This window comes from Vanessa cardui, chromosome 23 (assembly GCF_905220365.1).
Source record: "Vanessa cardui chromosome 23, ilVanCard2.1, whole genome shotgun sequence".
In the NCBI taxonomy this organism is placed as follows: Eukaryota; Metazoa; Arthropoda; class Insecta; order Lepidoptera; family Nymphalidae; genus Vanessa; species Vanessa cardui.
Genome location: NC_061145.1, coordinates 10,375,486 through 10,392,577, shown reverse-complemented (window position 1 = coordinate 10,392,577; position 17,092 = coordinate 10,375,486). Strand labels below are relative to the sequence as shown.

Genomic DNA, 17,092 nt, shown 5'->3' with positions numbered 1-17,092 from the left:
TTGCCTTTAGTCGTTTTACGTAGTAATAAGTTATAATACATCATAATTATGTAGGAAAACGTTTTGCGTAATTAAAACATCTAGTTATCCCTTTTACTTATTGTTTTTATCAAGCTATCCTTTTTACTTCTAACGAATAGTAAAAATAAACTGAAATAAACGGTCCCCGAGTTACCACGGCGTAATACACGCATTCCAGCGCCGACTCCCACACATTCCGCTGACACCGCAGTTAAGAAGACAATGGGTTACATATTTTAGAAATTTACTTAATAACACAATATTATAATTAATTCAGTCTTAATCCAGTTTCCAATAATTAAAGTTATGTTTGTATAATAAATAAATAAATAAATAAATCTTTTTAAAAAGACTTTCTCTGGTCGTCATATCATAACTGGCGCAGTCGGTAGTAGTTGCGGCAATTGAGAAAATAGAATCTTTGATCAGTTGAACGATTTTGATCGTTTAACCGCAACTTCCTTCTCAACGAGTCTACAACGGCGGCATCGGAGGAGTCTACTGGAAACCGGAAGACCCGGAAAGGAGATGCAGAGGATATTTTGGTGAGTACTCTCGCTATTCCATGTTCCTGTGCTCTATTTCCTTCCGTATAGAATTAGTGTTTTAGAGGTGTTTTGTCTAGAAGCTAAAATCGCTATAGGCTTTCACTTCGAAAAAAGAGAAATCTATGTATAAAACAAAATACATAATCTATTTCAATTGAAATAATACATAAAATATAGAATATTATTATATTCGCTATATACTTTGAAATTCAAATAAATTATAAATAGGTAAAATATAAATTGAAAAAAGTATATAAATTTAAAAAAGAAAATGTCTTTTGAAAATTGCGATTCCTCTAGTTTTAAGCTAATTTCTGAATTTATGCCAAAATATGATGGCAATCCAAAATTATTAAACTATTATATTAGAGAAGTAGAAAATATCTTAAATTTACTAGAAGCCACAGCCAGAAACCATCCCGCTATTTTATGTTTAATTAAAAGTAGATTAAGCGGCGTCGCTATCGATGCCATAGCATATGAAGATTCCCTTACTTCATGGGAAGCTATAAAAGCGGCTCTTGTTCAGAGACTACGAGAACCAAGAAACGAAATACAGGTTATGCAGGAATTAAGTAGAATGCGACGTAATAAAAGCGAAGATGCGGAGAGTTTTGGCAGACGTTTAAGAGACATATTAGATACACTTTTTTCGGTAGGCACACATTCAAATAAATCATATTACGAAAATATGGTAATAGAACAATACACCAACCAGTTGGAATTTCAAGTTTCGATAGGTGTAAGAATAGCGCAGCCTCTTACACTCGAATCAGCAATAGTAATAGCTAGGCAAGAGGAGGCAAAACTTGCTTATAACCGGACAAATAGTAATAGTTTTAATATACCGCAAGCAAAGGTTAAGGAACCAATTAAAAGCTTTAATCAATTCCCGACCCCCGCACCTTTTAAATTTCATAATCCAGCCCCTAGATTTAATCAACCAGTTAATACTTTTGTCCCTCAAAAAAATAATTTGACCCCGGAACAGCGGCAGCAATGGGTACAATCCATGCTACCATGGAAGAACCGCCCAGTAGCAGGTAATTATAAACCTTCTTTCGGTAACTTTAGAAATAACGTATCCCAACAGCAATTTAATCCCCAAAAGGTTTCGGATGTGACCATGAGATCGATATCTAAGCCACCGAAGCCACAGTTTGCAGCTGAGGAACTATTCTACACGAATGAACCCTCATCGTATGAACAACCAGTCGATGATGGAATGGACCACGGTTATCAGCAAGGTCAGTATGAATATTTTGATAGTTGCGACCCCAACCAGCACGAATATCAGTCTCATAATGAGGAGACCTATACCCAGCAGGATTTTTCCTCAAGTCCAGACCAAGAAGGCTCGAGTTAGTAAAACTTAATAACCACGATAAAGATCACCTTCCATATATAGAACTACAGGAATTTCAAGGTAAGTTCCTCATAGATACGGGAGCATCACGTTCTATGATATCCCCTACAGTTATTCGGAAAACGATTTTTCAAAATTTTGTAGAATATGAACCTTTTGAAGTAAAAACGGCACATGCTACTACACGTCATGAAGAAGTAGTTTATTTACCCCTTCCACCAATATTTAATAGCGATATTATACATAAATTTTTAATTTTTGACTTTGACCCGAAGTACAAAGGACTTATAGGTTTAGATCTATTAAAGACTTTAGGCTGTAACATAGACATAAAAAACAAGCTTTTACATACTTCTACTGCCGAGATACCTATTTACTTTGACTACCCCACAAAAAAAATCTCTGTAGAACCCAGATGTGAGAAAGTTATAACCGTAAAAACGAATTATACTGACGGTCAATACATCCAGGACGAATTTATTTGGTCTAATGGCTTAAAATCACCTGCAGCAATAGTTCAAGTTAATAAAGGAAAATTTAAAACATCAATAATTAATTTTAATACTGTGAAGAAAATAATTTCTAACTCAGCAAATATTCCATTAGAAAGTTTTCGTAATAACTCAGACATAGATAAATGTAAATTAAATTCAATTAAAGTAAACCCAGATATAGATAAGGAATTGTGTGAAAATTTACGTAAAATACGAACAGACCACATGAATGACGAAGAGCGTCGTGAAATTAATAAGATTTGCTATCGTTTTAGAGACATATTTTATTCTGAAAAAATCCCACTTTCTTTTACACACGCTGTTAAGCACAAACTAAGACTGACAGACCAGACCCCAATATTTGTTAGAAGTTACAGACAACCCCCTCAACAAAGAATAGAAATACAAAAACAAGTAGATAACTTATTAAAACAAGGTATCATCCGTGAGAGTATATCTCCATGGTCTTGCCCTGTTCATATCGTCCCTAAAAAATCAGACGCATCGGGAAAGGTTAAGTGGAGACTAGTCATAGACTATCGACGACTTAACGACCGACTCATAGAAGACAAATACCCTCTTCCTAACATAAATGACATTCTAGACAGACTAGGACGAGCTCAGTACTTTACCACGTTAGATCTTGCTAGTGGTTATCATCAAGTGGAGATGCACCCTGATGATATAGAGAAAACGGCTTTCACTACAGAGAGAGGACACTATGAATTTCTTAGGATGCCATTTGGTTTGAAAAATGCACCTAGCACTTTTCAGAGACTAATGGATCATATTCTTAGAGGTATTGACAACGTTTTTACGTACCTAGACGACGTTATAATAATATCGACTTCCTTACAAGAACATATCGACAAACTAAAACAAGTTTTTGAGAGATTTAAAACCCATAATTTGAAAATACAACTTGACAAATCCGAATTTTTGAAAAAACACGTTAAATTTTTAGGACATGAACTGACAGAGCGAGGACTTGTACCGAATCAGGACAAGATCAAAGCTGTTTTGAATTTCCCAATGCCAAAGACCCATAAAGATATTAAAAGCTTTTTAGGACTTGTTGGTTACTACAGAAAATTTATTAAAGACTTTGCCAAATTGACTAAACCCATGACCTTATGCCTTAAGAAAAATAGAAAAGTAATACATTCCCCAGAATTTTTAGAATCCTTTAAGAAATGCAAACAGATTTTGACTAATGCACCCATTTTACAATATCCAAATTTTGACGAGACTTTTATACTGACAACAGACGCATCAGATATAGCCCTTGGTGCGGTATTATCTCAAGGCCCCGTAGGCGCGGATAAACCTGTAGCTTACGCTTCGAGAACCCTTTCAGATACAGAAACTCGTTACTCTACCATAGAAAAAGAGTTATTAGCCATAGTTTGGGCAGTTAAATATTTCAGGCCATATCTTTATGGTCGTAAATTTATCATTTACACGGATCACAGGCCCCTGACTTGGTTAATGTCACTAAAAGACACAAACTCTAAACTGACTAGATGGAAACTGAAACTTGCCGAGTATGACTACAAAGTTGTGTATAAAAAAGGACAACAGAATACAAACGCAGACGCTCTCTCCCGCGTAAAAATCTTTCATAAAAGTATAGATTCCCTAGCAGTCAATTTAGACGATAATGACGACGACGAAATAATCAATAGGATATTCGAAAATGTAAGACAGGAAGAAGAGACGGTTACAGTACAAGAACCCCCTACAATAGACGACAATTCTAATAATGACAACGACGCAACACTTAGACCTGACATACAACCACCCAGTATAGGAAAAGAATCTGACATTCTTGACCCCGACAATTTAATTTCGACCAACCACACACAACCCGACAATGAGAATAAGGGGATACCAATTTTAGAAGACGCTATAGATAGACAACTTAAGCAATTTCATATAAGGTCAACTCCTGGTTCGCATTATAGAGTTGAAAACAGATCAACAAATTCGCGCACGGTTATCAAAGACGTATTTATCCCAGTCAATAACACGGAGGAAGAAATAATACAGTTTTTAAAACAGCACACTATTGCCGATCGCGTATTCCACTGCTACTTCTATAACGACGAACTATATCCAGTATTCTCTAGAGTCTACACAACGATATTTAATGATAGAGGTCCAAAGCTTTTTAAATGTACAACACGCGTTACCTTAGTCGAAAATAAGACAGAACAACAGGAAATAATTAAAAAATATCACGAAGGAAAGACAATCCATCGTGGCATTCAGGAAACTTACAAGCAAATCCATAGAAATTATCATTGGCCCAATATGCTATTAACTATTCAAGCGTTTGTAAATAAGTGTACTACATGTTTACAAGCTAAATATGAACGAAATCTCCTGAGACCCCGATTAGCCCTAACTGAAACCCCCAGTAAACCCATGGAACATTTATTCATGGATTTATATTCTACAGGAGGTGCAACATTCCTCACAATTATTGATAACTTTTCAAAATATGCTCAAGCAGTCCCTTTAAATGCAACTAGTAGCGTACACATAGCTGAAGCTTTATTTGATGTTTTTTCAATATTAGGAACCCCTTTGAAAATTACAACTGACTCTGACAGTAAGTTTGATAACGAAGTTATAAAGGAGATGTGTGCCCTACACGACATTAACATTCATTTTACAACCCCTTATAACCCCAATTCAAATTCACCCATAGAACGATTTCACTCAACTATAGGAGAAATTATTAGGATACAGAGGATGACGAATAAGGATGACCCTATACAAATTATCATGAAATTTGCTATTATTGCATATAATAACACTATTCATTCGGCAACAGAATATACCCCTCACGAGCTACTTTTTGGACATACTGCATCTAGAAACCCTTTAGAGCTTCATTACACTAAACAATTTTACCAAGATTATATTCTTAAGCATAGAAGGAACGCTGAAGCCGTACAAGAATGCGTGGCAGCACACGTGTCTAAAAACAAAGAACAGGTAATAGCGAAGCGTAACCAGACAGCAGAAGATATAACGTTTAAGGTAGGTGAAACAGTTTTTAAACAGGTAGCCAAAACCGCGAGAAACGACAAAACGAAGCCGGTGTTTAAAGGTCCGTATAAGATAATTCACCTTCATCCTAATAATATAGCAGAGATAATAGGTAGTCACCCTAACTCTAAGTCAATCAGAGTTCACTTCAAACTTCTACGACGACCTCATCTTGTTCCAGGACCCTCATCTTCGGATCCCTCGTGTTCCAGTCAAAATCAGACGTAATATTTCAACCCGTAGATAATAATAATTGAATCCTTTTACTTAAACAAGGACGTGTCCTTAAACAGGTTGATTCATTTAACCTTGCTTGTACATATAATATAACTGATTTACGTTTAATTTCTATTAAACTAATGTCCTTATATGCAAGTACAAAAGCAGCTGAAAATAATAAGGCATCAGAAAATCTGCATAAAACATATAGAGATCAAATAGAACATAATTTAGATTTAATTGATAAAAAGTTAATGTTTATAGCACCTAGAAATAGAGTTAAACGTGGTATCATTAATGGCTTAGGCTCAGTTGTTAAATTAATTACAGGCAATTTAGATAACGAAGATGCAATCCGTTTTGAAAATGAAATTAATAAAATTCGCAGTTCAGTTTCATATATTCAAACATCTCAAAAGCGAACATTATCTTTGGCAGAAAATACAATTAATGAATTTTCTAATCAATTAAATAAAATAAACGAAAATCAAAACAGATTAGCATCTCTATTACATAACATTACAGTTAACTCAAATACTATTACAAACCAATTACACTTTTTAGAGATTTATGTACAAATAAGTTTTAGTTTACAGCTTTTATTAGATAAGTTAATGATATTAGAAGATGCTATGTCATTTTCGCAGTTAGGTATAATGCACCCTAGTATTATTAATCCTCGTAATTTAGTTATAGAAATTAGAAACTTAGAGAAATTTTCTTTTTTAAAACCAGTTGCTGAAATAAATATGGAAAACATCCATAAAATAGAAAAGTCTATAAGCGTGAAAGCGTATAGTACAAGACACTCTTTAACATTTATATTAGTAATCCCGTCCATTGACTTTAATATCTATGATCATATACACATATATTCTATCCCAAATAAAGAAAACCTTACCATAATACCTAAGTCCAAATTCCTTGTCCTTGGAAGCGAAGAGTACGCATACTCAGGAGAACCCTGCAAGAGAATCTCCGAAGACACTTTGCTCTGCAACTCGCTAGACTTAAGAACAACGGAAAAATCTGAAGATTGCACCATCGCCTTAATAAAGAAACAAAAAGGAAACTGCACCCTTGCTCGCATGAATCTTAATAAAGGAAAACTCCAGAAGATCAACGAAAATACCTGGTTAGGAATTATGCCAGAACCAGAAGTAATAAGAACTCAGTGTGGACACAAAACAAATTACAGAAAAACATCAAACATTTTTCTAGTAACTATCTCAGAAGATTGCCAAATAAATATCATGAATAGAACAATAAGAACACACAGCAACACCATCACGATGAATGAAGTAATTCCGTTACCAGATCAAAATTTCAAACATCAAGAAGAGGTCCGTTATGAACTGCACCTAGAAGACATCTCGTTAGACAGCATCCATGAACTCATGAACACAGTCGAAGATATTCAAGAAGCAGAAGATGATTTTCACTGGGTTAACTTAATGACAATTCCTAGTTGGCCCACGTTAATCCTATACATATTAATTGGGACCCTAATTTTTTGGAAGTTTTGGAATAAACATAAGAAACAATCAAGACACAAGGACACAAGTCGCGAGGACGCTCCTGAAAGCTGCAGGACCAGCTTCCATCTTAAGGAGGGAGGAGTTACCACGGCGTAATACACGCATTCCAGCGCCGACTCCCACACATTCCGCTGACACCGCAGTTAAGAAGACAATGGGTTACATATTTTAGAAATTTACTTAATAACACAATATTATAATTAATTCAGTCTTAATCCAGTTTCCAATAATTAAAGTTATGTTTGTATAATAAATAAATAAATAAATAAATCTTTTTAAAAAGACTTTCTCTGGTCGTCATATCATAACTCCCGGCGCGGCACTTTTTTCTGTTGTTTAGTATGGATATAACATATCTGTTTATTAGAATATCATTGACAGACTACAACAGTTATTATTATATTAAGGATAAACGTATCTAAATGGCGTATCAAGGTAAGTCGGTGAAACATAAATGATAAAACCCTAAGAGAACTTGGCTTTAATTAACTTAAAGAATCAAATTTCTTTAAACAAATGCTAAATGGGGGATACAATAAATAAAACAAAAGTTAATTGCAAGTCTTTTATTTCCTAGAAATCCCTCTGGGATATATGCATACAACCTACCAATCTAGCGAACTAGATTTCCACAAATCCTTATGTTCATGTTAGGTAAACCTTCCATACATTATTTATTTCATAATTAACACCTTTTTCTTTGATTCAACAAATGCCTAATTTATATTTAACTTGGAATGTGTTCAATGTATTTAAAATGATACATTATTCAAAAATATTCAATTAATTATTACAGATAAAATTTTCCCGCTTTTTTTTTAATGGCCGCGAAACGCTTCCATAACTGTGTGTTCCTTATCTAGTTAATCGCAGAAATGTATTTAATAGTTTTTGTGAAGTAAGTGTAAAGAAAAAAGTGTTAAATTGAAAGGTGTCTCAAAAGATAGTTATATTTTGGAAGTTGGTAAGATTGTTTATATGGTTGAAGAACCGTTTTTGGTACATTCTAGCACAGACAGCGCTTTGTCCACTCCCTTCAATCGCTGGAATCGATGTTTTCAGTCAGCTAAACAATTGCATAGTTTCTTTTGAGACACTTTATATAAGTATAGAGTCTACAAAACATACATCCATACTCATACATCACTGCTAAATTTCACAAACACCTAACAAAACACAACCACTCATTTATAAGCAACCTTAATTAAATCTTATATCATCCGAGTAGATGATTTAAAAACTGTTTATTTAACTTTATAATCCTTATGTCAAATTATAATTAGGATAATTTTAATTTATTACGAGAAATGCATTATAAAATGCACGAATATGTAATTTAGATTAAATCTAAAAAAATATAAATTGTACATATGTAAATGTACAAACTTTGACTATTTATATATTACTCAGGTTTTAAATGGCGACTCAAAACTCAGATAAGTTGTAATTGTATAGATCTTGTATAAGGAAATAAAGTTAAACTCGTTGAGTTAACTTGGAAAAGTTTCACATACATAAATGATTTCATACATGATAAAATTGACTTATTGTATTTGTTAGTTAAATACAAGAAAGCCAATATTATATGTTCAAAAGGTATGTATAAAACTTGAGTAATATATAAATGTATATAATGTATAATACACATTGCAAAAGTTATTAGTAGGACTCTTTCGCACTCTGATCAATTGGTGCCAAAGGCGCTGCCACTTTCGTCCCTTAAAATATCACAATAAAGTATATTATGAATTTAAAATTATAAATCATCATTCATCATGATATATCAGAGATCTATAGAAATATAATTCAATAGGCATGACGACAAATTTTGAAAAACTACACTACCGTGTTTTTACGTTATTACTTTATACAAAATAAATCTTAATTCTGCAAAAAAGTAAATTTTATTAGGAAAAAATGATCATTTAAAAATAAATTTTAAATTTTGTACAAAAACACTAGAATACAAATGGCGTCTGTTTATGACGTCACGCTTTCGTAAACATTTGTCAGTTCGCATGTTAAATGTTTATTTAGATCCGTAATTTAATTATTTGATACGAAAATTATGAATTCTAACGTGTATCGATGGTGTGCGGTTCCTCAATGTAACAATACATCTATAAAAACTCCGAACAAGTTATTTATTAATGTTCCTTTGAAGAAAAAAGTTAGAAATATGTGGCTAAACCTTGCAAGACGAGACCCAACAGCTATATCTTCAACTTCTGTACTTTATTTCTGCGAAGACCATTTCGACGTAAGTATATCTCTTATTTACTGTATAATAATTAACTAAACTAGAGATCATTAGAATTTTCTCTAATAGTCAATAATATTGGCGATCACGTTTCCATTCCTCTATTACTAAACTTTTATTCTTGTTTCAGTTACCAAACGATATGGAAAATTATATTCAGTATCTTGTAATGGGTTCAGTTTCGCAAATGCGCATGAAGTCCGGGTGTATGCCCACAAGATTTGAATGCCAATTGGACAGAAGAAAACGAACTTCCAATACCATAGAGCGACCCTATGTTCTTAAGAAACAAAGAAGGATACTAATTGAAGAAAGTGAAAAAGATTTTGCAGAGAAAAGTACACCTACAAAACAATTAGAACCTACAATAATTTCATCAGAAAGTTCAGGTACTCATCAACACTATAATGTCAGCGAATAAGTTTCCGTTTTAACGGGTTAAAGTGTATAGTGATTGAATTTGCCTATTACATTTATCAATAACAAAGAACATATAACAATTCTATCATAACCAAGTTTGTTACAAAATTTTTGTATAACTATACATACATACATTAGGCACTGATTTATATATTTTTTTAAGTATTTTTTTTTATATTTTAGTTTTACACACAAGTGAAGAACATCATGAAGGGCCTACTACTACCTATCCAAAATCAGTGGATAAATCTGTACAAGTACATATAACACATAAATTTAGAAGCAAAGCTGTCCAGACCAAAATTAAGCTAGTAAGCCAGTTAACATCACCCTTAAAACCCTATTCCTGCTCAATCGCTACATCTCCATTTAAAATTGAAAGCTATAGTAAACCAGTGATATCAAGCAGTGGTGTCAAACATGTTATCAAGAATAAAATTAGTATAGAAGATCAGTCTGACAGTGATATTTCATATGTACCATCTGTGAGTCAGCGAGAAACATCACCATCAATACAATCTCTTATAATAAAATCAACATCAGACTGCAGTGAATTAACTGAGGAGACAAAGAAAGAAGAAAGATTAAACATTCTCAAATATACATTACTTAAGATAATGAAAAACCCAAGGTCTTACTTAGGTCTTCCAAAAAGCTGTTGCTATTTATTAGAATTAATTGAAGAACAAACAAGAATCCCTCATAACCATTTACTGCTTTGTTTAAAAAAAATACGATTAAATAATCCATTTAGAGAGCTTGCTGATGATTTTGCCATGACTACTACATATGCAAGCAAAATATTTTTTAAATGTATACCAGTGATAGCCAGTGTAATGCAACCCTTTATTGTCAAATTAAACAAAGATTTGATAAAACGTACTTTGCCCATGGCTTTCAGACATAAATTTCATCACACAAGTTGCATAATTGACTGTTTTGAAATTGAAGTACAAAAGCCTTCAAAAAGTGTTAATCAAGCACTATCATGGTCAGAATACAAAAAGGCTAATACCATTAAATATTTAGTGTCATGTACACCAAATGGTTTAGTAAACTATGTTTCACCAGGCTATGGAGGAAGAGTAACAGACACACGTTTGGTTGAGACTTGTGATTTTATCAACTGTTTAGAACCTGGTATGTGTGTGATGGCTGACAGAGGGTTCAAGCATGTAGAACAATACTTGCGTAAGAAGAGAGTACAACTTGTACGGCCCCCAAGTGTTGTCACTGGAGCCAAGCTATCTAAAAGTGAAGTGAAGGAAACAAAGCAGATAGCTAGTTTAAGGATTCATGTTGAGAGGTTAATTAGACGTTTAAGAGAATTTAATATGTTAAAGCCCCATGCATGTCTTAACACAAATTTTGTAAAAGTACTTGATGATATTATTGTAATTGCATGTGCTTTTATAAATTTGCAAGACTCTCTACTTAAATAAAACTACAAAATTATTATTTGTGCATTTTATATTTATAATAAAGATTACAATGTACTTTCGTACAATATTGGATATATTTTTTCTTTCCACAGACCCGCTAAATGTTTAAGAAAATCAGACATATATGTGGCATCAAACTTCACACTTACAATTTCCACATTTTTATTCACACTGAAGTTGCTATCAGCTACACAAAAGTAACCCTTTTGTAGCCCTGTCAAATGCATTTGCATCTGTATCTGTGCATTACATTTGTCAGTTGGTTTGCCATTATTTAGATAATTTTTATATGATTTTACGCTTGTGGGGCACTTGATCTCAATGACAGCATCCTCACAGATCCCATCTGGTGATCCTGCTATCATTGGGTACTCTTTTGACAGCATGAGTCCACATTTTCTAATCTTTTTGCCAAGTTTAATGCTGACAGTTTTTCGCACTTCACCCTCTAATAATCTACCATGTTTCATGGCTGGTGTGTCAGGTATAGTCCCTCCCATTATTAACGCTATTAGACTTCCATCATTCTTTTTACACCGACTAAATTCAAATGCTTTTGATGCTGTGATTCGACCATAGCGCAATTCAAACCAAAGGCTGTTTTGGTGCTGTTCTCTGGTCTCTTCCTCTATTTGAGCAATAGTTTGATTAGACAGCACAATCTTTTTTAAAAATGTGTCATAGGATTGTTCCTTATATTTAAGCATAAGCTGGTGCATGGATAAACTTTTAATATTGTTATAAATATAACTAGGTTGATATTTTAATAACTCGCAGTTATCAATATTTCTTTTTCGGCCAATATCCAAAAACTTATCAAGAACTTTACTATTTGATAGCAAGCTAGGTGCACCATTTGACAAGTCCTTTGCTGTCATGTACTTCAGGCTAGTTCCAACCCTGGACAGTTTGGATTTAATCCAGTAACACTCTACAGCTGTGCAGGATGGCTGTTCACTCCTCCGATGGATCCACATAAGGAATGCAATAGCATGTTTGCAGCCTCCTTTAGAAGCGACACAATCGTTACATTGTACGGAAATAACAGCTTCCTCTTCTTCATCTACTATTACTGTGACAGCATATAACCTTGCATGTACCTTATGTTCTGGACAAATTTTGCCCCTCACTGTGCACATGTTCCCACTACGTTTAAGATGAACATAGCTGACAGCGTCATCACCATACGATGGTCGAGAGGATCTAAAATAAATAAAAATATATTTAAGTGGTATTTTCATAACATAACCTTAAACATGATTACACACAATAGAAATAATATAAGTATGTACTTTAGGGAAGTTTGACTACTATACTGTGTTTTAATGCTTATTATTACACATAATACTTACATAGAAGTTTTAACATTTCGGAATTCAGCGGAGCAGAAGTCGTTGTTTGATGCAAAATATCCACCCAGCATCAACAAGTCGATTCTCGGCAAATTAGAGCTATTTGCCTTGATAAATCCTTGTTCCATTGCTAACGTTCCTTTGCTGGTCTTTTTTAAACTGTGATAATAATATTTAACAACGCAATATCAAATAATCGGTGACGTTAATATCAAAACGAGTAAACACAAGGTAATTTCGAACGATATACAATTGTCAAAACAATTTTACGAAAGCGTGACGTCACGCGATTCTGATTGGTGTTTGACCTAATATGGCGGATTCTTATGTTTTGTATTTTTATTTTTATTAAAATAAATAGAATCACACATGTAATTTAAAAATAAGTTACTTACTTAGAGTCTCTCTATCCTATATTATTATTTAAAATTATAATTTCAGTGATTCTTAGTTACTGTCATCATGCCTATTGTTGTCATTAAGAATACTTACGTCTAAATTTGCATTAAACATTTATCGGCAAAAACTATTCAGATAATATTGATAATAGTGCAATCGTTCAAACAATATAAAAAAATACATACTCAAGTATGTCTATATTATATAATGATAGTTTTGGCGCGGTTTTGCAAAACGCTACAAGCGTCCATACTTTTTATCATTACTCTTTTTCATTCCATTGCATTACATTCTATTTGTATATTTTACTAGCAGTCAGCTTAATTTAAAGACATTCCAAGTTTTCGTAGGTCCAAGTAGGTTTTACAAGACTAAACAACTTTTATCATATCTCAAACGTCGTAAGTGACATGAAGGGTTTTACAAAACTGCGTCACAAGTATAACTTACGGTAAATACTAAGTTTATTCGTCAAGGAAATGCGTCTTTAGGTATTTCATCATACCGAAAGTGCGAAATCTCTTCGTTCCGATAACTTTGTACAGGGCGTCATCGCAGATGGCGAACTGTTTGTTGTTGGGGTCGTAGAGATTCTTCTCTTTGATGATAGTCCAGACCCTTTTGACGACTTCGTGTCTCGGCATCTCGTCTTGGCCCATGAGTTCGGCCAGTGCGGGGGAGAGCTTGTAGGCGCGCGTGTAGCCGCCTCCCTTACCGCGACTGCCAGCCTATAAAAAGTATTTCGTATTCATTAGCAAAATATACTTCTATTAGTTCTTATTTAGGAAGATAAGATAACAGGACAGTGATAGTCATTTTATCTCAAACAAGGCAAGTAGTATACAGTAAATCTTACACTAAGATATTTTATAGTAATTTTGTATGTCAATAGAATAACAGATAAGTGAGTAAAACTGACTCAGATGTTTTTATTCCAGACTTCATTTATTTTATCATTTCATTTGTTTTAAATGAACAGAGATTGAGCACGTTCAATAATATATGTAATAATGTAGATGTGAGTTTACTAGTCTTGAGGCAATTGATTTATTCATATAGGTCATATTATCTTAAAATTCTAGCACAGGAGCCTTCCTTAATTAGTGTTAAGTTAATATTAAAACTTATTTCTTTTTATTGTTTTTGTAAAAATAACAATATTTACCTTTTTAGGTTTGGCAGCTTTCTCCTTCTTCTTACCCCAATCGCTATCAGAGTCTTCTGATCCCTTCTTCTTCTTGCCCTTCTTCGGTGCTGGCTTCTTTTTCTCCTCCTATAATTTACACATCTCTATTTATTTCCACCATTCCACGCGGTCAAGATTTATACAGTAACTAGTTTTAGTTCATATTTGTATATATATATTTAAGCATTTAATGTTGTTAAATCTTATGTTAATAAAAATTGCACTGTTTGCCTTTATTTCAATATTCGATATGATCAATGTTTATAATATTCATAATGAACACAACATATACAGAAATAAATTCCAAGTACAAAATATTGACAATGATAATGTATATACCTCAGATTCACTGTCATTTGTGCCATCTTCTTCTTCCTCCTCGGAACTTTCCTTTCTAGCTTTCTTTGAAGATGCCTTAGCTGCTGGTGCAGCACGCTTTGCTGGCTTTTTCTCTTCCTCCTATAATTTAATAAACAAAGAAATCTAATTATAGCAAAAATAACCAAAAGTTTTATGCTAGTTTCCATCAGAGACTTCTCACAACAGTTTGCAGATATTTCATATGCTAATATTTCATGTACCCCTTACATTGTGGATGCATTTTTTTATAATTGCTGTCATATTTAAGATATAAGCATTTTATAGCAGTAAGATATATTTATAGAACTAGATTAGATAATTGGTAAATATAATCTACCTGTATACATGTAAACATAATATGAGACTAAACTCAGCTCAATTTTTAAATTTTAACAGTAGCAATATTCACCTCTTCTTCTTCATCCTCGTCTTCCTCTTCTTCGTCAGAACCCTTACTGTTTACATAGTCCATGACGAGTTGATCAATCACCTTCTTCTTCTCGCTGAGATCAGTATCGAATACCTTCTCCAATTTCTGGATAACCTTCTTAGTTGAGGTCTTTGCTAGGTTCGCGTTCTTAAGGATCTCTGTGGGCAACGAAATCGAATTTTTTGATTTACTAAGAATAATTTAATTATACATTATATTAAAATTATTTGTTTGAAAAATTTTGTAGCTATGAGTGAAAGTATTTGATTATTAGTGCTTGACTACTCAACAACTAGAATATTGTTTATATTTAAATTTATTTTGATACTTTATGTGGCATTAGCAATTCTAGATCTGAATGCTTATTTTTAAAGACAGCGTAGAAGAAATACTTTCATATTAATATTGTTATTTTTTTTATTGATAATAAGATGTAAATGCAACAACAGAAACAAGAGATTGCAACATCACTTCCATTAACAATCACTAATTAGTTTTTATAATAAATGAAAATAACATTAAAACAATATGACATGACAACCAAGTGCATTATACTTATGTTCTTATAAATTTAATTATAGTCAGATAGAAATAACAAAAGTTGCTTTAAATGTAATGTTATCCAATATACAAGACACTTTTACAATAATCATGTTCATATGTAAAGTAAAATAATATTTTTCTTATTAAGAATTATTACAATCTGCGAAATCATATTTTGTTTTATTTTTAATTATAAATAACATATATAAGACATTCTATAGTTAGATATAATTTCAGTAATTATCATTAATATTTATTATTTTATAACAAATTGTAATACATCATTGAGAAAGGTTAAAGAAAAGAAATATTATAAATATCTTTTCGATATGTGGACTGCCTTTCCCGCCATTTGCTATTTAATCGATAACAAAGCATCAGGATGAAAAATGCGCAAGTATAACTACAATCGACATATATTATTGATAAACTTACGAAATAAATATTAATTTAGGTCAATAAATTAATAATAAAGTCATTTTATTTGCAATTAAGTTAGGACGGATTAGTTCTGCGTCCTATGTTCGTATTTTTGTATGGAGTTTCTGAACGAGGCCGCGCAACATGGCGTCGTATAATAAATTGATAAAACATTCGGAAAATATCAAAAATGTTTGTTACTAAGGAATTATAAGCAAAATGCTTCGAATAATAACTGTTCTGATAATAGATGCGCGTCTAAATTGATTAAAATCCATTTATAAAAGCCAGCCATTTTAGCGTTCCATACGTGGAGCATCGATGTTGGAAGTTACGCGTTGCATAAAAATAAACCACCAGTGGGCAGACCTAAATAGGAGGTTTAAAATAATGGCTTGTATACCAGAAGATCCGCACTATGTACTGAAACAACTTTCACTTGAAACATTTTCGTATGGATGCCCTACTATCAGAGATATTTCAATTAAAGGATACAAAAAATCAAAGTTCCTTTGAACATTTATAGGAAGCCATTACGTGAAACCCGGGCAGATATGCTTCATAGAGATATTACATTTATTTTGCGTCTAAAAATCAATTGGACAAATAAAATGTCGAAAAAAATGTTATGAGTGTAATAATTAACTTACTCGCGATTTCCTTTTCAAGATCTTCTTTACTAACATCTGCCATTTTCTTGGAACAAGTAGATTCCGCCAGCAACACAAGGAGGCACAGCCACACAATAATATACCTACGCGCTAGATGCTACACGGCGTCCCAACGAAAATAGCCGAACAATGATTCGGATGTTGTCGGTATATTTTCTTGAGCCAATAGAATCTAAGGAACAAATTCATATAATATGCGTTCAAAGTTGAAATACAAGTTTTTAATTATTTTATTAAATTTATTTCTACATACAGTGGAATGAAATTATTCGGATTATAGGGTATTACTTTGTATTGGAAAATAAATGTCGTGCTCTAAAAAAAAATTAAATAATATATACATTTCTCTACAAAATTGTTTTCACG

At 32.9% G+C, this 17,092-nt stretch overlaps 3 protein-coding genes across 3 annotated transcripts; 1 reads left to right on the top strand and 2 right to left on the bottom strand.

Moving 5' to 3' along the window:
* Positions 1-9,060: 9,060 nt before the first annotated feature.
* LOC124539733 lies at positions 9,061-11,427 on the top strand. The gene is made up of 3 exons (XM_047117076.1): positions 9,061-9,503; positions 9,634-9,892; positions 10,107-11,427. The coding sequence occupies exons 1-3, from the start codon at positions 9,312-9,314 to the stop codon at positions 11,363-11,365; spliced, it is 1,710 nt and encodes a 569-aa protein (XP_046973032.1). The 5' UTR covers positions 9,061-9,311; the 3' UTR covers positions 11,366-11,427.
* Positions 11,410-13,171, bottom strand: LOC124539734. Its single transcript, XM_047117077.1, has 2 exons — positions 12,718-13,171; positions 11,410-12,568 (listed from the first exon to the last, which is right to left on the bottom strand). The coding sequence occupies exons 1-2, from the start codon at positions 12,843-12,845 to the stop codon at positions 11,410-11,412; spliced, it is 1,287 nt and encodes a 428-aa protein (XP_046973033.1). The 5' UTR covers positions 12,846-13,171.
* Positions 13,172-13,254: 83 nt separating this feature from the next.
* Positions 13,255-16,852, bottom strand: LOC124539735 (upstream activation factor subunit spp27). Its single transcript, XM_047117078.1, has 5 exons — positions 16,706-16,852; positions 15,072-15,250; positions 14,642-14,761; positions 14,282-14,389; positions 13,255-13,844 (listed from the first exon to the last, which is right to left on the bottom strand). Exons 1-5 carry the CDS (start codon positions 16,746-16,748, stop codon positions 13,581-13,583), a joined length of 714 nt encoding a protein of 237 aa, XP_046973034.1. The 5' UTR covers positions 16,749-16,852; the 3' UTR covers positions 13,255-13,580.
* Positions 16,853-17,092: the final 240 nt, after the last annotated feature.